Consider the following 27,054-nt stretch of genomic DNA (forward strand, 5'->3'; position numbering starts at 1 on the left):
TCAATCCGTTGTGATTTTTTTTTGGAATGGCTAGGTTTTATTTTTCTGGGGTCAAAGAGCTTAGCTGTGATCTGGACAGCAGTTCTTCCTTTGGTGCTCACTGTTATTAATCACAACTACCTACTCTGAGTTACAAAGTTTGGGAAGCTGTGAATGCAAAGACAGAAGCACGCTCGTGTGTTAGGCGTGGGATTCCGGTTCTAGCAGGCAGGCTGTGCCATTGGTGATGGGAATGATCACATGGCACCAGCCAGATAACTAGATCTATTATGAGCCAGACTGAGTAGTGCTGGAGAGTCTGTACGGGCCAGGGTAAGTAAGGATCATCGATTTGAGGAACAGATAGGGGGCCTGGCCTCTTACCTTTAGCACTGACGTGTTCCAGAGACATCCTGTTTATTCTCCACTCCCCGTTCGCTCCAATTACATTACAGCGGGCCCTCATGCCACGTTCCTGGGGGGATCCAACCAGGACTGTTCCCGCACGGACAATAGGTCAGCTGGGCTTGGGTAAACTCCAGTAGACTTCAAGCCCCTTCACCGTGGAAATCAGTCGCCAAAAACATGTTTAGATGGGCTGATATCGGTCTTCTGCGCCCTGATCAGACGCAGGGCTGTTGAAAAACCGTGACCATGATTCACACACAGCATGTAAAACTTTTTCACGAAAAATTGTTCAGGGAAATTCGAAAAAATGTCAGCCAGTTCTCGAAGTGCTAAGGAAAGATGCTTTCGGAATTACACAGCAAGCCGCTAAGGGAAAGGACATGGGGGAACTCATTTCACCCCCAGGAGGGCGGGAGAGAACACCCGATAATACAGGATTAGATCGACAGCGAATTATTATTCTGTTTTCAAACTCAGTGTGAGGTCAATTGAAGCTCATTTTCAAAAGACAGCGCTCTCAAGGGGACGTCAAAGGTGGAGAAACCCGCGAGCAAATATTCATGTAGCGACGGCACGAGGAATGGCTCGAGCATCATTTCCTCCTGAAAGATTCAGGTCGTTTCCCTGACCAGCTCTCACGTGCTGCAGGGCGAATAATGCCCTGGGAAGCATTAACATGTGCAGCTTCCCGTCCCAAACCTGCGTCCCTTCTGTGCCAGCAACCCCACCCCGCCCCTCGTTCCTTAGTGGTGACTTGTTGGCCCTGTTGAAGTCAATAGGAATTGCCATTGACTTCAATGCAGACGGGGCTATAAGGAAGGGGCTCCCCACTGGTCCTAAAGTTGCCCCGGGTTTTCTCGTGCGAGTGGACGGGCACCGCAAGAAGGGAACTGTTTGAGGTGGGAATCTGGGCGAATAATGGGAGCCGCTGGTAATGTCCGTGCAAATGATATTGTTGCCAGATAGCAGGAGGAGTCATCCCGATTTCGCTCTCCTTGTGGCCCAGTCGCTTGCAGGCTGTTTTCTGGGACATCCCCTGAAGCTGGGCAGCCCTAACAGTGTCTAACCCAGTGATCGTGTGGAAACCACCAACAGATCTGGACACGGAAAAGTGCCCAAGATGGTCCAAACGAATTCACAGGGTGGTTGTTTTTTAAAACTGGAACACCTCCCACCCCCAACCTGCTTATAGGACCCTAATACAAAATCTTCCCCCATCTCCCTCCCACGCCCAAAACTCACGCTTACCTCACCAAAATGGAGCCGAAAAGCACCCGAAAAAGAAAGCCCCCCCCCCGTACTGTGTACATGGAAGATGGTGTGCTCTGGTTTGGGGTTGGGTTGTTTTTATTTTTGCTATGTCTTTGCATTCTTCTCCTTGGCTGCTTTCTCTAGTCGTTTCGTTCTCTTTCCGTTTCATTGCATTTCGTTTCGTTATTTTTCATTTCCTCTGTTGCTTTTGCTTTAGAGACCCAGCTGACACTTTTCAACAGCCGCGAAGAGGGGCAGTGTGTCCCTGTCTAGTTAGGATTACTAGTAACTTATGTACGGTCGCCTTCAAAATAGAGGAGTTTCTCTCTCTCTCTCTCTAAGTAGGCAGGTATGGAAGGGGTTTACAGGCAGTATACAATTGCTCCTTACAATTCATCTAGGAAATCTTTAGGCTAGGCAGAAATCGCAATAAAGAAAAAAAGCTGCTTCTAAAACAAAGGGTTAAAAGGAAAGGAGGACTTGTGGCACCTTAGAGACTAACACATGTATTTGAGCATAAGCTTTCCTGAGCTACAGCCCACTTCATCGGATGCATGCAGTGGAAAAAAGGGTTCAATTGACTTCTGTGAGATTTAACAGCGCGGTGGGGATTTATTGCAGCTCGCACTGGGAGGGCTGGCTTAGGCGATAATAGGCGATTTACCTTTGCTGAGGAGAAGCTGGCCCTATATTATTAGAAGGCAATTAGAAGCTCTGTTAATTTCAAATTCCTGGGATTGTAATTCACTTTGCCTACTTGGGGTGGGCTGGGCGCGGAAGGGAACCGCGTCTGTGTTGATATCGAAACCCCACTGAGTGTTTCTGTCTGTTTGGTGGGTGTCATTTCTTCTTGGCTGAGCGGTCTCCTGCTCTGTCTGCGTCGGGCAGATCTGGACGGTAACCCACCTCGATGTGTTTCTGGCCCTGGAGAAGAGAAATGACCCCTCCCGCCCTTCACTTCCTGACCAGCTTGTTTTATTATTGGGATCTTTGAGGTTTGCCTGGAGCTGGGGTAATGCGCTTAGCTGTCAGCCCGCTTCTAGGAGAAACAAGTTATTTTTGAAGTACAAGTTAAACTTGAGAAATCGCTGCGGAGTTTTTTTGTGTCCGGAAGAGAAGCCTCCCAAATCCCAGTTCTCTCTGCGCTGGGTTTGCAGCGGGGTGAACTCGGGGTGGTTTCCAGTTCAGGACTGGAGCTGAGCTGAGCTGCCAGCCGGGCTGGTACAATGCGGACCCCAGGATCGCCAACCCCCGGCCTCCCTTTGCCCGCGACTGCCCGCCGGCCTTTGGAAGGGCCAGGATCAAACAGCCCCGGGCCCCCTTGTACCGCAGGTGAGTCACTTCCCGCAGCGCTGTCGCTGCAAACGGCCCCGCGGGGCCTGGGAGGGACGCCTCGCCAGGGGCGGATCCACTCCCCGGGGAGCGCCTCTCCCGTGGGCCCTGCGCGGGGGGGCGCCCCTGCCGGTCCGCGACTGGAGTGGCCCTGACGCGCCCTTTTTTCTATTTGCTTTGGCAGGAGATTAGGAAAGGCTCTTCCTGCCCCCCTTCGCCCCCCCCCCCGCCTTCGCCCCGCATAAATAGCCCGGGAGCCGCGGACGGTCACAGATCTAGGATCCCGAGCTGCACGCCCCGGAGTCGCTCCTCCGGCACCATGTTGTCCAGCCGAACGGAGGGAGCCCGCAGGGGACTGTCCTTCGACTCCATGAACTCCAGCTTCGAGGAGAACCAGCTGAATAACGAGGTAGGGGAGCCCTTGGGCGGCGAGCAGTTTGTGCGGCACGTGGGGATCAGCCCTGGACACCTATCTCCCCCCACCCACCTTCAGGCAGCCGCTCCAGGCTGGTGGGTTCAGGCTGATCTCAGCTCGTTGGGAGAGCCCAGTGGCGTTTGGCGACCGCTTAGTTGACTCTTGTGGCGTGTCAAATATCCCCAAAGTATCCTAACGGCATCGGGAGGATGTTTGTGGTTCAGTAACCTCTAGTGAGAGCTTCTGCTTTGCTTCCCTGCTGGCAATGTCAGTGTTTTGTCTCTCCTGTTTTCTGGGCAATTCGTAAAACTCAGATCTCAAAGGGACAGATGAGATCTAATGCAGTCCAGCTAGACCAGTGGTTCTCAGCCAGGGGTACGGGTACCCCTGGGGGGTACTCAGAGGTTTTCCAGGGGGTACATCAACTCATCTAGATATTTACCTACTTTTACAACAGGCTACATAAAAAAAGCACTAGTGAAGTCAGTACAAACTAAAATGTCATACAATGACTTGTTCATACTGCTTTATAGACTGTGCACTGATATGTAAGTGCAATATTTATATTCCCATTGATTTATTGTAGAATTATATGGTGGAAATGAGACAGTCTGCAATTTTCAGTACTAGTGACACTTCCATATTTTATGTCTGATTTTGTAAGCAAGTAATTTTTAAGTGAGGTGAAACTTGGGGGTAACACAAGACAAATCAGACTCCTGGAGGGGGTAGTCTGGAAAGATTGAGAGCCGCTGAGCTAGGCCATCAAGCTGTCTTTCTGCAGTATGATCACATTTGAACAAACCTATAAACCCTGTGTATGATTGAAACCACTTCCAGCCAGGGGGCGATGCAACACCCCTAGCACCTCTATTTCCAGCACCTATGCTCTCATGCTACGAAAATACCGCATAAGTCTCCTGATGTTTGGAACTACCATGAGCAAAAGGTGAGCTGGGCTGTCCATCTTAAGAGTGCATCGGGGACTTATTGGAGCCAGCACTGGGAGGGCTGGCTTAGGAGGTAATAGGAGATTTACCTCTGCTGAACCTGCCCTTGATGTAAGTAGTTTGAACACCCCTTCCTTGAGATCTGGAGCAGATTAGGAAAGGCAGAGGCTCCATATTAGTTCAGCACTAACATCTGCCCTTCACAAACCAGATCTGAATAAATTAGGCAGCTCTGCTCTAGAGCCATCTAGCCCCTTTTTCCACCACACCAGGGACAGGATCAGCCGTGTCCCACACCCAGTTGACATTTGGCATGAGGTGGGCAAGCCTATCTAAAGCCAGACAAGATGCACCAGTTTAAAGCAGCGGTTTTCAACCTGTCCCATTACATCAGAGGAAAGTTTGGGGGTACCACTGCTCTCTACCCATAAAGTCTAACATGAGCATGTTCCCCGGCCACCTGCTCCTGGCCCCTCTCTGGGGTTGCAAGAGCCTCAGCTTCAGAGCTCATGCATGGAAAGCATAAGGGGATAGGGTAGTGCCTTGTCTTGGGATTCATAAACATAAAAGGCCTGTTTGCACCCCAAACAGTCAGTTTCACAGCCGTTTCATTAGGGATTAGAATGTCTCCTCACGGGTATAACACGAAGCCAATGAATTCTTGAGCCTGATTTTCAGTCGTTTGGAATAAACGACCTGCTGACATTTTACTTCCTAATGGGATTAAGACAAACACCCTGGGGGCATTTAATAACTCCCCATTTAATCTTAGCAGTGCCTGGGTCCCGCTCTATCTGCACAGTCACCTACAAGATTAAGGTGGATTTCGCTGAGCCCTTTTCAGCCCCACTGAGAAACTCTATGGGCCTGTGAATTACACAAAGTGGCTATGGCCCACTGGACTAAATTGTGAGCTCGGGATTACCTTTCTAATGTTAAGACTGCTGAAAACATGGGGAACCCCCCCACCCCATCTTCTTGTTTGCCAGCAGTTCTGCCATTGCTCTCAGGGTATTTTCATTTTTAGAAAAAGGAATCTGGAATTCTTGAATTTTTGGTCCAGATTCTGATCTCAGATACACACCAGTGTAAATGCTCAGTAACTCCACTGATGTCAGTGGAGTTACTCCAGATTTATGCTAGTGTACCTGAAATTGGAACAGGACCTGTTATTGCAAATTGTGCTTGTGTCTGAATAGGAAGGAAAACATTTAGCTAAGCAAGTAACATTCAGAAACATGAGCAAATGAAATACAGGTAGCATAGAAGTTACTTTTGGCTATGTGAGTGTGTGAGAAAGAGAGAGATCTGTTTCAGGAGGGGAAGAAGAAGAAGAAAGGGGGAAAAAAACCCTAAACAAGAGTAACTTGTTTTAAAATGTGTCCGAGCATAGCGGATGAAACAGGCAGTTATATGGGCAACGTCTGATTGCCCTTAAGGGTATTATTCAGTATTCAACTGAGGTTGAAACTTTATTCCATTACTATCAGAAACAATAGCTTTTCCATGTCCAACAGATATTTCAGGAAGCCAAAGTAACCAAAATATGAATTGTATTGCAGAAGCTGGCCAGCGATGATATTTTGTTTTCCAGAATTAGGTCACATGAAAATTTTAAGCAAGGGTCCAATACCTTCCCTATCAGGTTGCATCCAATAATGGTCACCCAAAAGAACATTCCTTCATGCCTATTTAATAACAAACATGTTTAAAGGAAACTGAGGAAATAACCTGCAAATCAATACTAATCGAGGGGAGGATTAAAACATTAATTGCCCATCAAGTTATATTCTCACGTAAATTTGTCTGCCTAAATTACTGTAGGCCCCCCCAAACACGGCTTTATAATGGAAAAGCTGCCAGACCCTTAGTTTTACTTATGTTAGTGATATTATTGTGATATGAAAAATACAACTGGGCGGGATCATGTACTCCTACTGCACTCAATAGCAAAAGGCTCATCGACTTAAATGGGGGCAGAATTGTCCCCCTCTAACGTTCCCAGTTTACACTGTAGCCAAGTATGAATCTTATTTTTCCTTTAAATGCATGTTTAAGGAGAGCTTAAACCTGCTCAAAGCCACACAGATTCTAAGGCGCAATAGGTAACTCAATCAGCAGTAATTTACATTCACTATTCTATTTTAACAGGGTTTTTTCTCATTTCAGCTGTACAGTTAAAGGCTTAAAAAGATGGTTATAATTTAGAAGACTATATTTAGATCTGTTTACACCCCAGTCTCGCACCCCAAAAGTAAATTAATAAGACAAAAACCCTACCCCAAGAAGGGGTTTTACCTGAAAAGGGAGAAGTGCTGGAGATTCAATGAAGTCTAGTGGGGACTTTACTATGATTTTTTATTTTACATAGAAGGCACTCAGATACTACAGTGATGGACAGCAATATAAAATTCTCAGATGGATGGACGTTGAGTGTGCATTTTCATTGAGATTTAAGTCCTATCAAAGGCTAATTGTTTAATAGATCACTGTTACTACATTATTAGATAAAGAAAATAACAATGAATTGGGGGAAAAAGTACCATTTTACATTTTCAAAATACCTTTTTCTTGCCTTCTGGCTCATATTCTGTGTAGAGACTGGCAGGTAGAGCAAAGAGAAGCATTTTTAAAATATGTATTCTAGTTAAATTATAAACTATTAAAATCAGTTGTTGCAACTATGTTACCATATTTTAATCAATAATTCATGCAGAGATTGGTTATGGTTTGTACCTTAACAGGAATAGTCTTAAAACACGAGGCCCAATCCTGCTCTGCTGACGCCAGAGGCAACAGAACAGGATTGGGTCCCATGTTGTCTGCTAGTTTTCTCTAGAATTATGACCCAATTTTGCAAGGTGATGTGTCCTCAACAGACCTCCCACTGAGCTGATTTTAATGGGAGCTGAGGCTGCTCATCATATCCCAGTTCCCATTAAAGGGCTCAGCACCTTGCACGATTGGGCCCATAATTCACAAAGGTGACCACCTGCATAGGAATTTTTTTTAATGGGGGTTTCTACCTTCTTTTGCCTCTTAATGAGGTGTAAAAAGGCTTGACAAATTATATTTTTAAAAGTATTTGTTCTGACTTTTTTGGTTTTTTACTGTAGAAGTACAAGGAATGTCAAGTCTAGTCGTCACTGGAGGACTTGGGGTTTTTTTGGCTATTTATTGTGAGGTCCTTCCCCCCCTCTCCATTCCTGATTGAATTACATGGCTAGAGGGTTATGCAGGTTTTTACTTTCTGCTCTGAAAACTGAACATTTTATATTTAACCTAAGTGTTACTGTAAAAAAAAAATGTATATATATTAGCTTTCTCTCACTTCCCATTCCCTGCAAAGGAGTGCACAGATGCTAAGAGGAAAAGAAAAAGTGACTGACCAGGCAGAGGTGAATAGGCGGTGCAAGGAAGAACTGGAATGCTTGTGGTGTAGAATAGCTATTCTCTTCTATGCTACCATTTTGTTTCCGTCCTGGGGTTGCAGCAAAATGGTGGCTGCATTTACTCAGACCTCCTTCGCCATCCCGTTTTTTGTTCATTCTGTACAACATTATTATTGGAAGTCAGTGGTCACCACTGGCTTTTTCATCACGCAACGTATGCATACAGAAGAATCTGTATTCTAGAGATCTGTGAATTTTTAGTATTCCAATTTCTCTTCTCTTCTCCCCCCACACGCCCCAGTTTTGCAAGATGGAGACACTCTTCAGAAAGTACCCATTACAATATAATACATTCTTTTCCTATGCTTTCTATATCCCAGTCATATTATGCTTTGTATGCTACATAAATTGATCCTAAATATGACATTGTTGTAACTAGGTCAATATGAAAAGATAAAGTATTAGTGTTCATTTGTAATTACAGTTTGTGGTCAGTTGCACATCTTACAATATCATTTATAACTATGTCGAATTTCAGAATAAGGTGGTGCATTACACTGTATAAAATGATTTTGCTGTCTGACAGCTTTCGCTCTCAGACAATGCCATCCCACTCTATGTATCCACAATACAGACCCATATTCTTCACTTCTAACTTCAACTGTAGTGTTGCTAGTGAAGGATGTGGTCTGAAAATGGAAATGTGGGCCTCTGTGTTTGAGAATACCATGTTAATGCATGTGAAAGGTTATTAAATTTTCCTGTCTGTGCAATATTTGATACTACTCCCCAAACACCATAACTTGAACAGGTCCCTTTATGGATCTGATCCAAATCTCACTGAAGTTAATTGAAAGAGTGCAATTGCCTTCCGAGGACTCTGGATTAGACTCTCTGGTCCAATTTCAGCAAAGGACCTAAGCATGTGCTTAAGCCCCAGTGACTTGAATGCACATTCTTGAGTGTTACGTCGAATCAGACTATGGGTATGTCTACATGACAAGTGCTACTGTGGCACAACTGCAGCTATGCTGCTATAGTGCTGTAGTGTAGACACTTACTACAGAGATGAAAGGTTTTTTCCCATCACTGTAGTAAATCCACACCCTCAAGAGGCTGTAGCAATTCTTCCATTGACGTAGTGGTCTCTATAGTGAGGGTTAGGTCAAACTACATCTTCACAGCCCTGAATAATGCAGCATGATTGATCTACATTTTAGATGTAGACAAGGCTTGAGTGCTGAAGTCTACACCATTATTCAAAATCAACATTCGTCATATAGTAAAGAATCTTTAGTGACGCCCAGGGGCCTGATCCGAAGCCCCTTGAAGTAAATGGGAATACTTCCATTGAGTTCAGTGGGCTTTGAATCAGTCCCTAGCAAAGGGGATAACACCTGCATGCTCCAAACTAATGCATATAATTATGAAAAATAACCCAGTTAATTGTTTTCTGCTCATATGCAGCTTGGCTTTCTCTGATAGAGTACCCATTACTTTCTCTGTAACCTAGAACTCTAGCTTCTCTAAATATATGTACCTGCTTCTGTTCTTTTTCAGTACTCACTCTTTGGGAAACACAAATCCTAACGGCTTTGCCCTGATCCAATCCCACCCTTCTGCTTGTGGCCTAGCATAAATCCTGATTCTACTAGAGTCATTCATTCCAATTTTCCTAATCTTATCATTTGAAAAGGCCATCTGTGTGCAGATGAGGTAGTCCACTTGAAGCAATGTGTGCCAAAATTAGCTGGGGCAAGTCCAACGTATGTCAAATAGAGATGATCCACCCATAAAAAAGTTTACTTTGCCAGAAGTGATAATGGGATGCTATTTATAGATCATATGAGCTTGTTTTCTGTCTAGAGGTGGTGTCTGTCCCTGGATCTTTTTTAATCCATCTTGAAATAAGCATTCTCATCTTGTTTTCAGCAAAATGTCAAATATTTTGCCACTTCAAGCAACCTGCTTAATGTACCATCACTTAATACACAACATTCCTTAATTCACCATCAGAGAAAGGGAAATGAAGCAAAGCAGGAGCTACAAATGGGATGGGGGAAGAAGGCAGAGGGGGAATAAAGACATTTGAAGATCAAAATGTCATGCCAATTGATATATCTGAAAGCTTTATACATAAAACTTGCCAGAGACTAAACTGATCAGAGATTGTTCTGAGACTTACATGTCAGAGCATGATTCTGATAGTTATTTTAAAGCATATAGCAAGGAATTCTGAGAAGAAATTATATGGCTTTATTAATCAGATTATACCTAAATTCCTAGTTAAGGGATTTTATTCAACATCGAATTCTGGTTCCTTTAGGTTTTTGTCTGGTTCCTTTGTAAAAGTAGTCGCTTATGTCCAAACAGCAATTCTGACTCAGGGATAGAGAATGGAGAGGAACTTCCAGTGCTAGGATATTAGGACTTAATGCTGCTCCCGTTGAAGTCAATGAGAGTCCTTCCATTTGTTGACTCCAATGGATTTTGGATGAGGCACTCTAGCTTTTCAAGTTTGTACTTAACCCCTAGAAAGTATCATGCTAACCCTTATTACTTCTGTGAACCATTTATTTTTAATTATAAACTATACTTTTATGAAATATATGCATTGCATCCTGCTGAAGAACTACCAAAGACCTCCCAAAAGGGTCCACATTGATTTTTTTTTAAACCCTATATTAATCCCCAGTTCTGTGAAGACTTGTATATGTTCCTATCTGTATGCATGTGAGTGTATATAATGATTTGAATGGCACCTTATTTTTGCAATTGCCCCATCAAAATGTGATATTCCTGCACGGAGAGCTGTAGCATATAAACTGCACAGGAGTCTTTATAGCTTATTATTATTCAACAAATCTATATTTTCTTATTTGCTTTTAGTTAAATAAGTCAAATTACACAATGGTTGAAGACAATAAAGAGAACAAAGACAATTCAGCTGAAAGAGGTAGAGCGGCTGTTATTTTTTCCTTAAAGAATGAAGTTGGAGGACTTGTAAAAGCGTTAAAACTCTTTCAGGTATGTAGTCCTCACATTTCTACAGCTTTTTATTTTTTTTAATGTAAGTGTCATTTTGGCACCCAGCATAATTTATTTCCTTTAGTAAGAAAAGACCCATAATAAACTCTGAATGCAAAATTGTGCCTGCAAAATTAGAGGCTGCGTTGATACCCCTCAAAAACGGGGCCCTGTCTCCTGCTCCCACTGAAGTCCAGAGAGTTTTGTCTTTAATAGGAGAAGGATCAGTACGCTTGGCCTTTTAGAAGGGATGGATCTGAAATAATAACCCCCCTGATCAGAATACTCCCGATCTGAACTCTACTGCAGCTCCCCATTTCTATGATGGGATGAATCAAAACCCCACATCTGCAATGTTTCAAAGGTTGGGAAGTTCAGCTCTGAACTCTGTGGCTTCAGCCTATGGGTACTGCTTGCTGTGTTTTCCCCTGAGTATGCTCCTCTTTGTGACAACTATCCTACATATGAAGGAAGACTGAATTAACTCTTTTCCGGATCACCAATGTCATTCCTTTATCAATGGAAGAAGTTGCATTACCATTGAGCAAGATGAGATACCCCAGGCTTTGAGCATACTGTCTATACAGCACACTGAACCATTGGGGAGTAAGTGGGTTAATACTGCTCTCCAATGTGTCCTTGCATAATATTACTACTAAGAGAGGCCTATTCATTCATTTTATGAAACATTGTTAAGAAATATTCTTTCAGATAAAACAAAAGTTAATGATACTATTGAAAAATTATCATTTTCACTTTTTTTTTATTTTTAAGAGTAACAAACATTTGTTGACTTGATTGGCAGACAGTGATTTATAGTGACTCAACTGCTAATCAACTATACTAGTTAATTAACCTGCAGATTCTACGCTTTCATTAGCCAGTGGAAGGTTTGCTAGAATAAGGACTATGGGATTTGGTTCACTTTATTATGCCGCTCTGTGCTTAAAAATTTTAAATAAAATGTATTTTACTATAGTTATAAATTATAATGGTATAGATTTGATGAGTCAAACAATGAAATCATGGAAAGAGTCCTCAATAAGAGACAAGAAGTGAGGTATATATTAGCACAAATCAATATGGCTTCATGCCTGGAAGGTCGACAGTAGTTGCAGTTTTGAACTGAGACAGCTAGTGGATAAATTTAGAGAGGAAAGGAAATATATTCACATGATGTTCATTGTTCTGGAAAAGGCTTTTAACAGAGTTCCAGGATAAAATGATACCAGAACTTTATGTGCAGCATGTTCATGCCACGTATATACGTGCAACAGCAATAGTCAGAACTTCTAGTGGTGAAACAGACAAGCTATTGGTTAAGGTGGTGGGAGTGAATCAGGGATCAGCACTGAGCCCTTTCTTGTTTATCCTTCTCTTGGATACCCTTACAAAGAACATGCAGAAGGAGGCACCTTGGTGCACATTGTTTGCAGACGATATCATTCGACTCAGTGAGGAGCAAGTTAGTATAGAAGAGGAACTTGATAAATGGAAGGATGTGTTGGAGAGACATGGGCTCAAAATAATCAGAGGAAAAACAGAGTATATGGTATGGAATTTCAATAATGTGAACACTGAAGAATTATCATTGAAACTAGATGGGTAGACAATACTGAAAACACAAAGTTTCAAGTATTTGGGGTCCAGAATCCAGGGAAATGGTGGGCAAAATTAGAGATAGGATAATAAATGCTTAGCTCCAATGGAGAGAGATAAATGGTGTAGTATGTGACAGGAAGATACTAGTAAGATTAAAAGGGAAAGTATACAAAAACAGTGGTCCATCCAGTTTTAATGTATGGCACTGGGCATCAAAGAAGAAACATGAGCAAATGATCTGTTCCACAGAATGTGAATGTGGAGATGAATGAGTGGTGTAAGCAAGAAAGACTGCATGAGGAATGTGTATGTTAGAGACATGCTCGAAATAACACCCATAAATGAAAAAATGAAGTATTGCAGGCTCAGACTGTTTGGTAAAGCAAAGTCCCGACAACTACATGGGGAAGAGAATCCAACAGATCAAGGCTGAAGGAAAAAGGCAAAGGCTGACTGAAGAAGGAGTGGTTGGTTGGAAAGAAGGAAAAGGAAGGAAGACATTTTAACATGTGGGGTGATAGAGAGAGAGAGGACCCCATTTGATGGGATTAATGCAAGAAGAGGAAGACATTTCTACCATACTTCTAAATTAAAATTGAGGAAATAAAAGCACCCATCTTTCATTTTCTATGACATGGGGAATTTTTTTTTAAAACAACCATTCCTTATCTTTTTTTTAATAAGCAAGCTGCTATTAATAGGTCTGTTTACCTAAAGAGACTTCACAGAGATAATGTTAAGCAGTAGAATATTGGCTTGGCAAGCAGTGCAGATTATCTAATCAACCTGGCTTAAAACATTTTTCTTATAAATAGGAGAAACATGTGAATCTGATGCACATCGAGTCCCGAAAGTCAAGGCGAAGAAATTCAGAGTTTGAGATCTTTGTGGACTGTGATAGTAACATGGAACAACTGAATGAGATCTTCCACCTGCTAAAATCCCACGTCAATATTGTATCCATGAACCCCACAGATAATGTCACTGTGCAGGAGGATGGTAAGTATGGAGGGATGTTCTAGCAAAACTACACATGTGGAAGAGGATATTGTGCTACTTTCTAATGAGTCAGTTTTCAATCCTTTTATGTCAGGTATTTGGGAACTAATAAAACAAGGAAATAGGGTAAAACAAAAGGTATGTTCCATTGAAAGCTATAAGATGAAATGCTCAGATTGTGAGTTGGCATACCTTCATTGAAATCAGTGGGGCTATGTTATTCACACCAGCTCAGGATATGGTCCATCACTTCAGTCAGTGCAAGGTATCCCTTCCTACACTTCACACTCTGTAGAGATCCATCTTGTGCTCCCCCAGTGGAGATGGTTCCATGTTCTATTCTCTGTGTAGAGATTCTCTCTGGTGCTCTTCCTCCCAGGCAGAGATACACACCTTATGAATCCCTTCTTGCTCCAGAGGATGCCCCTCTTGTTTCCTTCTGACTTCCTTTCCCACATCAGGATGGTGAGCCTGGATTAGTGCTGGGCTCATACAAACCAGGAAAATGCTTTAAAATATCAATGAAAGAGTCTTTTTATTTTCTGGTTCCAACGTTCAGGGGAGGTGAGATCCACCCCAGAGTGCAGGTTGCAGAGGACACCCTCATCCTCTTAATTGCCTCTTGAGTTCACTTGTTGCTGCCATAGCTAAACTTGAAACAGGCATTTCCTCTTTTAACCCACTGATTTTATTAATGACTTTGTGGATTTCATTGTAACAGAACTGCTGCAGTTTCCTTACATAGGGTTTGGGAAGCTGCAGATTGGGTGAACTGAGACCCTGCCCCTGCTGAGCTCTGCATAGGCCAGCACTTTGACTGAGGGCCTGGCTGAGGGACAGGCGGGTGGCCAGTGGGTCCAGGACTACAGAGATGCAGTGGTCACGGCAGCCCTCCACGTTTAGGTTTGTACACACTGTTCTGAGCCAGGAACTGGAGTGATGGCCACAGCAGGGGGGTCCTGTGTAACTCCCTCACACAGGGCATGATTCTCTACCACGCTGCATCCTGGGTGCAAGATGGGTGTAAAATGCTGTCATTCTGATTTGATGGAGCTTTCCACCTATTTTGCACTCATGTTGCACTGGTTGAAATGATTGCGTGAATTTCAGGGCAACCGGAGTATCAGACTTCTAGTCTTTGCTCAGTTGTATATTACTACACAAGGTGCAGGGCAATGGAGAATAAGGCTTGTAGCTTCCCTGGACAACACCCATTTACTCTGGCTTTATACAGGGGCAGGAGTTGAACATAGCCCAGCTGACAGGGGAACAAAGGCTCTCTTGGGCTAAGCAAAGCCGAGTCTGTAATAAACAATGACATGTCCCTTTAAGGCTGCAGGGCTACTGTAGCTGAGAACCCCAGACTCAGTCAGAAAAGCTATTAACATTGACGAGCACTTCTTTCTCCTTATTAGGGAGGCAGTGTGGTTCAGTGGTCTGGGCTCTACAGTAGGACATGGGAGACCTGGGTTCTATTCCCACTCTGCTGTGAAAATCACTTCACTGCCTCTGTTTCCTTTCCACCCTTTGTCTGTCTCTTCTAAAGCTCTGTAGGGCAGGAACTATCTCTTACTATGTGTTTGTACAGCACATAACACAACGTGCTGAGCTGGGGCCTGGAAGGTGCTACTGTAATACAAATAACAGCGAGAGAAAAACCATTTAAGCTCCAGGCCTTTAGTTAACCATTTTCTCCCCCTATTTTTATGACTTAATGCTCTTTAAATAGAGTGTTTTAGTGACACAGGAGGAAGTGTTAGATGTTGTGCTGGTGCCAGATAGGCAGAAGACACCCCCATCCTCTCAATAGCCTCTTGAGTTCACTTGTAGCTGCCATAGCTAAAGCTGAAACAGGCATTTCCTCTTTTAACCCACTGGATTTTATTAATAACTTTGTGGATTTCATGCATTCCTTAGACATGGAGAATACCCCCTGGTTTCCTAAGAAGATCTCAGATTTGGATAAATGTGCAAACCGTGTTCTGATGTATGGGTCTGAATTGGATGCCGACCATCCAGTAAGTAGCTTCCCTGCTATTTGTAACAATGAGTGAAGACAGATCAGTTTTTGCCCTATAAGAGTGGCTTTGTGGTTTTGACTGTGTCACTCTGGGACTTATTCCTGGTGCCCTTGCTCAGGCATGGCTCTCATTGACGTCAGTTCTGCAAGCTTTAAATGGAGTCTTGCCTGTGTAGCAACTGCAGGGTTAGGTCCTGAATACTCAGACAAAAGGAATGCTGTTTTGAACTAGATTTATTTTTCCCCTAAAGTAATGACACCCTAGTTTTTCCCCACCCCGCCCCAAATAAAGAAAACAAATCAAACTAGGTATAATTTCTAATATTCAGAGCAATCAATTAAATAACCAATTTAGTGTAATGCTTTGAAAAAGGAATCCTTATCTACAGAATATACTTAAATCAAGAGTTATGTGCATGAAGTTGCTGATCTCTGTTTTAAATTGGGGGATTTATTTATTTCATAGACTAACAACCGCTAACAGGCTCCTATTTTGACCATTTATTTTCCCAGGACATGCTTTTACAATAGTGTTTTCTTTGTTAATAAGCTTATTTATTACAGAGATGGAAATGTGTATTACTTTTTCTCCACACATAGGGTTTCAAAGACAATGTTTATCGTAAGAGGCGAAAGTATTTTGCAGACCTAGCTATGAACTACAAACAGTAAGTATGACTCTTTGCAAAACAAGTCTCTTGCTTTGGAATAATGAGGTGGATAAAATAAGTAGTTCTCATTCACCAGGCCAGATCTCCAGGCCTAGCTGAACTGTGTTTGGTATAGGAACCAGGGTGGGAGGAATAGAAAGGTTGATCAAAGCCACCTTACTATTCCCAGGATTTCAGGTAGGTCTGAGTATCAAACTATAATTTAAAGCTAGCTATTTATGCCGTCTAGAGTGGTTGCAATGGGATGGCTCCACCAGCTGGGAATAACTGGACTGTAGTGATTTCTGACTTAACCCTCTCTCACTTATGGTCACTCCTCCATCTTGCCTAGGAACACACACTGTAACTGAGAGAGTGGGGAACACATGCTGTAGAGCTGGCTATACCAGCTTCATGATTACCCCTATTAGGGCAGATCTCTATCACCTTTGTGCCACCGGAGTGGGGCAAAGACGTTGAGGTCAGAATCTAGCCTGCTGACTGATAACTATAAATGAAGCAAGAAAATAATCATTATTCTAGTTTCTTGTTCAAAATAGTGCAGTGTCTGGTTCATAATAGGGCATTAGCTACAGTGGTTTAGAAGTGCACAGTGAAATGAAACTGAAAAGGGCCTTGTGGTATTTAGGACCCCACAGTGGGCTCTCCTCGAGTCAGATACATTAATGACTTAAGTGCTATAATTTGACTCTGAGCATACTTTTTATGTTGTTCCCTATCTGGGTTTAGATGTCAACCCCCTCCACTGGGAATGACACAGAAATGTTATAAACCTGTAATCACAGCAGCATACACTAATGCAGGGGTTCTCAAACAGGGGGTCGCGAGGGTATTACATGTGGGGTTGCAAGCTGTCAGTCTTCACCCCAAACCCCACTTTGCCTCCAGCATTTATAATGATGTTAAATGTATAAAAAGGTGTTTTTAATTTATAAGGGGGATCGCACTCGGAGACTTCCTATGTGAAAGGGGTCACCAGTACAAACGTTTGAGAACTACTGCACTAATGGAATCAGCAAGCACCGCATAAATCCAATAGTCTGCAACATTATTGTGTTGATACAGTTATCTTTGGGAGGTTAATTTCTATCATGTTTGTTAGTCAGGCCCTGAAATCACTATTGGTAAAATCATGACACAGCATTCCGATTACCCTCAATGGGTTTTGACTCAAGTCCTCACAATAGTCCAGTTTAATCAAGATCCAGAAGGCTAATGTGAGGTGATAGGCTAGGTTTAATACATTCTGACAGATACTCATGGTTTTGCTAGAAAAGCATGATTTTCACATGGCAAATGAACATTTAGATGCTTAGATTTATCATGATGATAACTGAGCTCATTATTTTTCCTTTCCTTTCCTTTCCTTTCCTTTCCTTTCCTTTCCTTTCCTTTCCTTTCCTTTCCTTTCCTTTAAAGAAATTGAAAAGGTAATGAAGACTAGTAATATACAGGTTGAGGAAAAATTTTACATTCTTAGGTCCTGACCCTGCAAAGTCTTATGCAAGGGTTGAACTTTTTACTCCCAATGTTAAACACATATGGAACTCTTTGCAAGGTGTGGGCCTGAGTCCCTGAGCCAATTCCACTGACGTCAGTGGAAAGATTCCCATTGATTGACTTCAGTGGGAGTTGGATCAAACCCGTAGAGCGTAAGCTCTTCAGAGCAGAGACCACATCTAATCTTCCTGTGTATTTATAAATTATCTAATGCAACAGAGCCCTGATTCAGACTGGATGTTACAGCAACATAAATGTTAAATAATAACAGTACTAGGTAAATGAGTCATCCATTTCCAGAGCTATCCATTCTGAGCCATGACATCCTTTCTTTCTCCTTTCGTTATAGTGGTGAGCCAATCCCCAAGATTGAATTCACTGAGGAGGAGATCAAGACTTGGGGCACTGTATTCAGAGAGCTCAACAAACTCTACCCAACTCATGCCTGCAGAGAGTACCTTAAAAACTTACCCTTACTCACCAAATACTGTGGGTACCGAGAAGACAATATCCCCCAGCTGGAAGATGTATCGCGCTTCCTGAAAGGTAATGTGCTAATTTCTCTGCTATATCAATGGGAGTTAAACACCTAGGTGCTTTTGAAAATCTCCCTTGATGCCTATCTGCATGTTTAGGCATCTATAAACCTTTAAAAAGCTGCCCCTCTGTCATCTGTGAATCACAGCCACTAGAGGGTGACATGCTCTCTCTCTCTCTTCATATTGGCACTCCAAATTATAAGCAGTATTTAGCTACTAGATGGTGACTTCAGCAAGTACTATAATCCAATCAATATGGGGCAGGGGTGCACATGTACATCGTGGGAAGACAGACAAACATCGTGTAACATTATAGAGATATGAATATTACATTTTTCTGTTGCATGCATTTTAAGGGACCTCTTATGCCCAGTATATACTTTTTTGTGATTAAAACAATACCCTGGGTATTATCTTGTTCCTGTGCCACATAACACTTTAAAAATAAAAGGACTGTATACAGCCACTGATGTCAGTGGAAGTTTTGTGTGGGGATCACATGATGTACATGACCTGCATGCTGTACATTTGAAAAGCACAGGGTCCAGTTTTAAAATAAATATCTGCCCTAAGAAGAGATCCTCTCTCCAAAAGGGAGAGGTGGTGGGTTTCCCATCACATGAAGTCCTTAAATCGAGACTGGATGTCTCTAGCTCAGTCAGAAGTTACAGACTTGATGCAGGAGTCATTTGGAGAAATTCTATGGTCTATGTTGTCCAGGAGCTCAGATTAGATTATCATAATGGTCCTTCCTGGCCTGAAAAGGTTTGAATCTATGAAAGCGAGTGCTCTGTAGTTCTGAACACAATACAATGAATCAAAGGAGAAAGAGAAAGGAATCATTACACAATGAGACCACATGCTATACTGACATGGACTGCAAGCAATGCTAACCGAATCATGAATAATACGCGAGTAAATCATAAAGGCAAACAGCAACCCTTTTGACATTTTCACCCCTCTCCCTTATGGTCTTTTATTACAGCTTTCCCTCTCCCCACCATTTTTATATATGTGGTATTATTGTTTTATATAATAGTGAAATCTGTGGGCAAGGCCAGCACTAAAGTGACTGCTGGAGTTTGTGAATGAGATGATTAGGCATTATCTTGGTAATTTTCAAATGTGGGAATTTTGATCATGGCTCATCTTTAGTTTTCCTCCTTGTCCTTGAGCAAAGCCATGCTGTGGTATCTAACCCAGAAGTAAGAGGAGAAACACAGTTTTTAACATCCTACAATTCTACACCACATTGACCTATGATTTATCTATTGCTTTTCAGAGCGCACAGGTTTCACCATCCGTCCAGTTGCCGGATATTTGTCACCCAGAGATTTCTTGGCAGGCTTAGCATTCAGAGTTTTTCACTGCACTCAGTATGTTAGGCACAGCTCGGACCCTCTCTACACCCCAGAGCCGTAAGTTGTTTTATTTCTGGGGAGAAGTCAAATATGTGCAAAAAACCTGTAGTTTATAGACAAAGTTTTTAAATCTGGGTGCCTGAAGTTTAGGCTCCTACATCCATATTCAGGCATCTGGGTAAGAATGGCCTGATTTTTCAAAGATACTGAGTGTCTGCATCTCTCATTGCCTTTAATGAGATTTTTGGATGCACAGCACTTCTGAAAACCAGGCAACTCCTTTCTTAGGTATGGTATTTTCAAAAGCGCCCAGTGTTGGCCTAACATTGCTCCTCTTGCTCAATGATAAAACTCTCACTGACTTAAATGGAAGCAGAGTTAGGCCAACATTAAGCAATTTTGAAAATCTCACCCTAGGCTCCTAAATATGGGTTTAGGAGCTTAACTTTGGGCATCCAGATTTGAAAATTTGGGCCTAAGTATTTTTTGTAGAGTTAATATGATGCAATCTAATACGAGAAATTTTTTTTTCTGTCATTTTGAGATTAAATCATTTTTCAGTGTTACAAAGAGTTTTCTTTGGAGACCATTGTATTCGTTGGATGGTGCTGCTTTTTCACTCCCTCAGCAAGAAAGAGCATCATCTCACAGCTTCTGCTTTGTTTCTTTTTCAGTGATACCTGTCATGAACTCCTGGGTCATGTCCCACTCTTGGCTGAACCCAGTTTTGCTCAGTTCTCCCAGGAAATTGGCCTGGCATCGCTTGGGGCATCAGATGAGGCTGTTCAAAAACTGGCAACAGTGAGTAGTATCTCAGTCTTTGGTGGTGATAATCCCACTTGCATTGCTCTCAGCATTTTACAGGGCTGATCCCACTCCTCTTGAAGTAGTTGGGAGATTTATCATTCATTATCAGCAGAAGCAAATCATTCACTGTATTGTCTGTTTCACTGGTTCTAAACTTTTTCTGTTCTGTAACTCCATAATAGAACAGAAGTGATATGAACTGAATGATATTCTCCATCTAGCCATAAAATAAGTGTCTCTGGGTATCATAACTTCCAGATTGAGAACCAATGGTCTGGTTCTTCTAAATCCAAGCCCTTTTACCTCTGGGATGAATTCCCACAATAATCTATTTCTTTATCCTTTAGAGTTAACCCAAAGGAAATATAGTTGTCATAGGATGCAATTGATTGTGTATCTTTACAATTTAGTAGTGAGAGGGTTTTCCCCTCAACAAATTAAAAATATATATATTGTGGGTGCCCCATGTCCAAAGTCTTCTGGATGTTTTCAAAGAAATTTTAAGAGGGAAAAAATAATTATAATAAACCGAGACAATGGGTGGGATTTTTCAAAAGCACTCAGCTCTGGCCTATCTTTGTTCCCATTGCCTTCTATGGGAGCAGAATCAGACCAATACTGCTAAGCACTTCTGAACTCTCCCCCCCCCCCCCCAATATACCTACACAAATCTCCAAGGCCAGCAAACTGAAATAAACATAAACTCCTTCAGACAGCAGAACTAAAGAGAAAACAGGGAGCTTTGCTCTTTTTCATGCTCCTCTGGCTGACCTCATTATTTATCAGTTTTTTAAAAATTCGGTCGCTTCCAGTGCTTCTATTAAGCTGTCTCATGACAATTTCAACTGGATGGTTCAATGCATTTGTGTGGCAGGACTAGAGCTCAGACTAGATTCTGCTGAGATCAAAAGTCTCTGTGATAAAGGTGAGCCTAGGGTGTGGAATAGTAGCAGTAAACTCACTGGTCAGAACTGTCCAGCTCAGTGGTTCTTAACCTTTCTCATTCTGGGCCCACTTCCACTTAGCAAAATGGGAAAAGCAGGGTAATTGTGACCCTCTGACATTTGCTCAAGACTCTATTAGGGGTTGTTACACCCAGCTTGATAACCCTTGGTCTAGTTTGCTTGACTTACAAAATCTGCTGCACCGATAGTTGCATCTGTGTTGAAGACAGTTTCCCCCCCTACTCCATTTCAATTCTTTTTTGTTTTCCTTCTGTATCAGTGCTACTTCTTCACCGTGGAGTTTGGTTTGTGTAAGCAAGAGGGACAGCTGAGAGTCTATGGGGCTGGTTTACTTTCTTCCATCAGTGAGCTCAAGGTAAGAAGATGAAAACATCCTCCCTTTATTTGCCCTCTTTGTTCTCACCTGATTTTTGTGGTAGTTTATTCAAAATATTGGGTGGAGTGAGTAGCTATGGCCAATGGCCCATTTCAAAACTGTGAACTGAAGCATCATATCTTTGGGAAGCATTTCTTCTGGAAGCTCCTAGAGCCAGATTTTAAAAGACATTTAAAGGTATTGATTTCAATGGGAGTTTGTACGTAAATACCTTTAAAAAACTGGCTCCTAGAGACGTCTAGGGATGATTCTGGTTAAGTGAAAAAGCATGGAACTAATAATTGGAAATTGTGTCTTTTGGTGTGTGATAAGCCCTATTGCTCCCAGTAGTTTTAGATGGAGATGAATGTGCCCTGCATTTCTTAGAATCAGGTCAAAAGTAGATGTGTTTTAAGCATAAGGCTCGACTTGTCAGACCAGATTCTGATACTGTTGTTCTCATTGAGTAGTCTCTTGCTACATTTGCAGTCACGTTGGCTTCAGAGTTCAAGTATGCTGACTTGCTCACATAACAAGATACTACTCCTGTAAGTAAGGGGGGCAGAATGTGGCTCTTTAAGCATAGCCAGTTTCCTAAGGGTTAGCTGGTACTAATCTGCAGACACAACTCTTAAGAGTTGATGTGCTACAGAGATTTCATTTATGGCATCATTTTGTCCTCTTCAACACGCTGTTTATATCCTCCGTTTTCTCCTGTGGACTATTTTGGTGCTGATACTACTCTGACATGTGCTAATGTTAATATATTTGCTTCAATGCTTTATCTATTATCCAGCATGCTCTCTCTGGCAATGCCAAAGTCAAGCCCTTTGATCCTAAGGTGACCTGCAAGCAAGAATGCATCATCACAACTTTCCAGGAAGTGTACTTTGTTTCTGAAAGTTTTGAAGAAGCAAAGGAAAAGATGAGGTACAGTCTGTTGAATCTCAGTTATTACCTAAACCAGATTTATTCTGACGTGTGTGCACCAGCAAAAATTTCTTTTAATTTTTATTATCATGCTCTAATTTTAGCTTCCACTTGGTTGAAAAGCTGCTGTTCAATATTTCCTCTCTCTCCCCTGTATTATTATAATTATTTTATTGTTATTTTATTATGTCAATTGATGTGGTATCTGAGCACATCACACGTAACAGAAAACATCAGTCTATAAATGCCCACAAAGGAGAGCAATGTTAACCCCGTTACCTATCCATCTCATGGGAAAGAAATCTGAGAAAGAGGAAAAATAAAAGACAAAGCTTTGGTTTAGAGACATCTGGCAAAGGTAGGGCCATAAAGATGATCTTTGCATCATGCTATGAAGGCAAACTGACCTGAGGTCTGATGGACTAACTTTCAGTGTCTGGAAGCCTCCACTGAGAATGGGTGCACCATCCTGGCCCTGCCAGCAAAAGCATCTCTGCTGATCTCAGCTCTCACAATGGGGTGGAATTCTCCCCTGTGTAGAGGGACAGACAAGGCCAAAGCACTCCTTGAGTTCCATTTTGAGGGTTTAAGGAGGGGGGGGAATCAGATGTGCATAAGGTTTCTGTTGGCTCTGTGCACAAAGGAGAATTTTGCGCAGTGGGACATGAGAAGAGAAATGGTTTCTAAAGTAGCTAAGTCCCAAACCACATAGGCATTAACAGATTAAAAACAACAGCTTGAACTAGACCTAGAAACAGATGGGGTAATTTAGTGTAGTGCGGCGCACAGGTGTAACATGCTTAGACTGTACACCGCTACGTATGGGTTGGGAAGTGTGAATCCCAGTTTGTGTACATGTACCCACGCTAGCTCTGCTTGACCTAGCAACCAAAAATAGCAGTGCATCTGTGACGGCATGAGGGGTGGCTTGGGCTAGCTACCTGAGCAAGTGCCTGGGAGCAGGGTGGGATTGTACTCGGGGCGGCTAGCCCGAGCAGCTGCCTGTGCTGCCACAGATCCACTGCTGTCGATAGGTGCTAGCCTGAGCAGAGCTCGTGCAGGTATGTCTATGTGAGCTGAGAATCAGACCGCCCAGCTCAAAGGCAGATGTATGCACTGACCCATTCCAATCAGCTGCATCTGCTGCAGGTTTTTAACTTTGGCTGCTCTTGCCCCAGACCATGAGGGTGAGTTCACCTGTCAATGTGAGAAGGAGGATCCTATAAAAGAAACACATTAAACTGTTTAAACTGTTGGCTCATGATGAAAGAAATATCTGCTCTAAACAGCAGGTGAAACGCTGCTTTCAGTTACACTAGTATAAATCTACAGTAAATCAGTTGATGTCAAAGGACCTGATTCTGATCTCCCTTACACTGGTTTTATGAAAGTGTCATGCCATTAACTTCAATGGAATTATTCTGAACCAATGCAGTAAACAGTAATATCAGTGCAGAATGTAGCCCATAACTTTCTCCTGTGACATACAGCAGAGACAAAGTAGATGAGTTATTGAAGATCTAGTTTTAGCAAGCCCACTAGATAGGGCGCTGGACTGGGACTCTGGAGACTTGAGTTCAATTTCTGGCTCTGCCACTGACCTTCTGAATGACCGTGGACAAGTCACTTCTCTGCTGTGTGCCTCAGTTTCCCCATCTGTAAAATGGGGATAAGAATGCTGACCTCCTTTGTAAAGTGCTTTTAAATCTGATAAACGTTATATCAGTATTATATATATCTATATATATCTATATAGATATAGATAAAGCTAGGAATTATGAAGAAGAAAAAGTGGTTCAGCAAATGGGTTACTGATGCTGACTTCCTTGTGGAATTCATGCCAAGCTCCCTTAGACAAAGAGCGATGACTGGCTCAGGGACACATCTGGCTTTTTGTTGATTTAATTTGAAACACTGTCTCTCTTTTTTGTTTGTTTGTTTGTTTGTTTGAACAGAGAGTTTGCAAAAACAATCAAGCGCCAGTTTGGAGTAAAGTACAACCCATATACGCAAAGTGTGCAGATCCTGAAAGACACCAAGAGCATCGCAAGTGTGGTGAATGAGCTGCGTCATGAACTGGACATTGTCAGCGATGCCCTCAACAAGATGGGCAAGCAGCTGGGCATCTAACTCGGCCAATCCTCAGCACTTTGCACTCAGCAACTCTCTTTTTTTTGTCCTGTTCTAGGCATGAAGATACCTGTTAGGTGCTATACATAGAAACCTCCTCTCTAATAACAGAAGAATGAATGACTAGTTGGGATAGTTACTTTAACTTGCATGTTTCTCTACTTAACACCCTTTGCCCTTACAAAATGTTTACGTGACCCCTCCAATCCCCCCCACTCCATAAACCAATCAGGAAAGAAATGGGCTGCATTCATCCTTGAGAAGCTGGTGTACAAATACAGAAATCACCATATTGGATCAGAACAGAGGTCTGTCTAGTCCAATATCCTGTTTGTGACAGTGGCTAGGCTCAGCTACTTTAGAAAAAGGTGCAGGAAACCCTGTGGTAGACAGCTATGGCATAATTTACCCCCTGGGAAAGCTTTTCCTCCTACCCTCCACTAGTAAGAGGTTGGTTTATGACCAACCCTGGCCCAGGGCCTCCAGTTCCTCAAAGTTCATCAGGAGAAAATTGCAGTGGTACAGGCCTTCCCCCCAAGAAGGGGATCTGTACTGATCTGGGAAATGATGTGATTGGGAGATGTACTGATTCTGAACATCCTCACTGGGTGGCAACCTCTGTTTGCAACAGAAAGCTGCTGAATGAAATCCTGACTCCACTGAAGTCAATGGGAATTTTGCCATTGACTTTAATGGGGCCAGAATTTTACCTGTTGTCCCGGGAGTAGCATTTGAGGGAGGCCAGTATTGGTAACACCACCTTCCCTCTGCCTTGGGGAATGAATCCCACCAAGGTCATGGCAAGCCATGCTGGTGCAGAGAGCTGTAGTTTACACCTCTCTAATTCAGCTGGGGAGAATGTAGACCTGTGTCTAAAAGCATTTTGAAATGGCATTTCAGTATCCACAATAGTCTTACAAAGGTGATGGAGCCCAGTTCTTAAATAGCCACTGTCTAGTATCAGTTTATAGGGAAAACAAAAGTCCCTCTGATTACTCATTCGCATCATTGACCTTTCAAGATGCATTGTGATATGTCCCAATTCTTTTCTGTAGGGCCTGATCCTGAGGGGCACTGAATACCCATTGAGGCCAATGGGAATTGAGGGAGATGTTTTTGGCAGGATGAGGCCCTAAATCTTTGTAGCTCATAGGTGTGTTCAAAGATCCTGTAATGAAAAAGAAATCTAAATAGAATTCTGCTGATGTGGGAAGCAGAGTCATGTGGAACTGGCAACGTGAAGCAGTAGTGAACTCTCCAGTTTTGTGAATGCTCAAGCATTGTGGATGTTTGCACTTAGTCACCCAGGGATAGTTTCTGCTCACTCTTAGAAGCTGCTCACTCTTAGAAATTAACGTCTGTAGATTAAATAAATACATTAAAAGGATATTATCAATTTTAGTAGGAAATCTGTGAAAGGCAGGGCAGACTTTTTAGCATGCTAAGAATTGAACCTTCACTACTCCAGGTGATAGGGGAATGTAGCTGTAAATATCTGTATATTCACTGGAATAATGGGATAAAATCATGGCCATATTGACGTCAATGGCAAAACTCCCATTGATTTGAATATAGCTAGGATTTCATCCCTGGATTCCTAAAAACAGGGTGTAAGTGAGACTTAAATATTGCAAATGTTCATTCTGGCCCTCTGCATAGTGGTGAATTTTACCCCAATAGACCATATGGGCCACATACATATTGAACATCTTAAAATATGCTATATTAAGAGAGACCTAATTTAAAATATTTTTTTCCTTTTAAAATCAAATCTGGATGACTTTTTTTAAACATTTAGGAAAGTCAGACCATATTTTTGATAAAAATTCATTTGACTTCTTAAATTACACTTTAAAATAACCTTTGGGAACCTCATGTTTTTAGAGAAGAATCTATTCAGTTTAAACAAGTGATAAGTGTGGATCTGTTTTGTCTGCTTATGTAGTATTGGTTAGTGTTAAGATATTATTTGCTAAAAGTATTGGATTTTTATATTTTCAAATTATAATCAGAAGATTGTAATAAGTGTTACTTCAAATCTTAAATCTGTATTATGTACAAATTTCAATAGGAACAATTGGACCGATTAAATTTCTGCTAGATTTAATAATTCTAGTGTTTTATGACGGGGGAATTCTATCTGTATTATATGATGCAAAGATAGGAAAACACAAAGTTAACATGTTTCAAGTGATGTCTTTTCAGGTTATAACCACATTTATATTTGGTTTTACCATATCCAAACCTGCTGGCTATGTAAAACAGTAATATAAATTTAAGTTTTTTTTAAATATTGTGGATGCTTTAAATGATTAAAAATTGCTGAATTGTTAGCATGAAAATCAATGTAAAAACAAAAATCCCTAACTCTACAGCCAAGCAATAAACATGACTACTTGTGATTTATGGATTTACCTCTTT

The 27,054-nt window shown here is 42.0% G+C and overlaps 1 protein-coding gene across 1 annotated transcript; it reads left to right on the forward strand.

Annotated features, from left to right (window-relative positions):
• Positions 1–3,219: 3,219 nt before the first annotated feature.
• On the forward strand, positions 3,220–27,035 carry TPH1 (tryptophan hydroxylase 1). Its single transcript, XM_077818326.1, has 11 exons — positions 3,220–3,379; positions 10,617–10,754; positions 13,172–13,355; positions 15,273–15,373; positions 15,976–16,043; positions 17,896–18,092; positions 19,368–19,503; positions 20,121–20,247; positions 21,478–21,573; positions 22,370–22,503; positions 24,459–27,035. The coding sequence occupies exons 1-11, from the start codon at positions 3,290–3,292 to the stop codon at positions 24,631–24,633; spliced, it is 1,446 nt and encodes a 481-aa protein (XP_077674452.1). The 5' UTR covers positions 3,220–3,289; the 3' UTR covers positions 24,634–27,035.
• Positions 27,036–27,054: the final 19 nt, after the last annotated feature.

Source organism: Eretmochelys imbricata, chromosome 6 (assembly GCF_965152235.1).
Source record: "Eretmochelys imbricata isolate rEreImb1 chromosome 6, rEreImb1.hap1, whole genome shotgun sequence".
Taxonomy (NCBI): Eukaryota; Metazoa; Chordata; order Testudines; family Cheloniidae; genus Eretmochelys; species Eretmochelys imbricata.

Bases quoted from the DNA above. Each gene is read 5' to 3' on its own strand.
- TPH1 (XM_077818326.1), top strand. From the start codon at position 3,290: ATGTTGTCCAGCCGAACGGAGGGAGCCCGCAGGGGACTGTCCTTCGAC. The intron at 16,044-17,895 runs GTAAGTATGACT...CTTTCGTTATAG, and splicing joins CTAGCTATGAACTACAAACA to TGGTGAGCCAATCCCCAAGA. The intron at 19,504-20,120 runs GTAAGTTGTTTT...TTTCTTTTTCAG, and splicing joins CCTCTCTACACCCCAGAGCC to TGATACCTGTCATGAACTCC.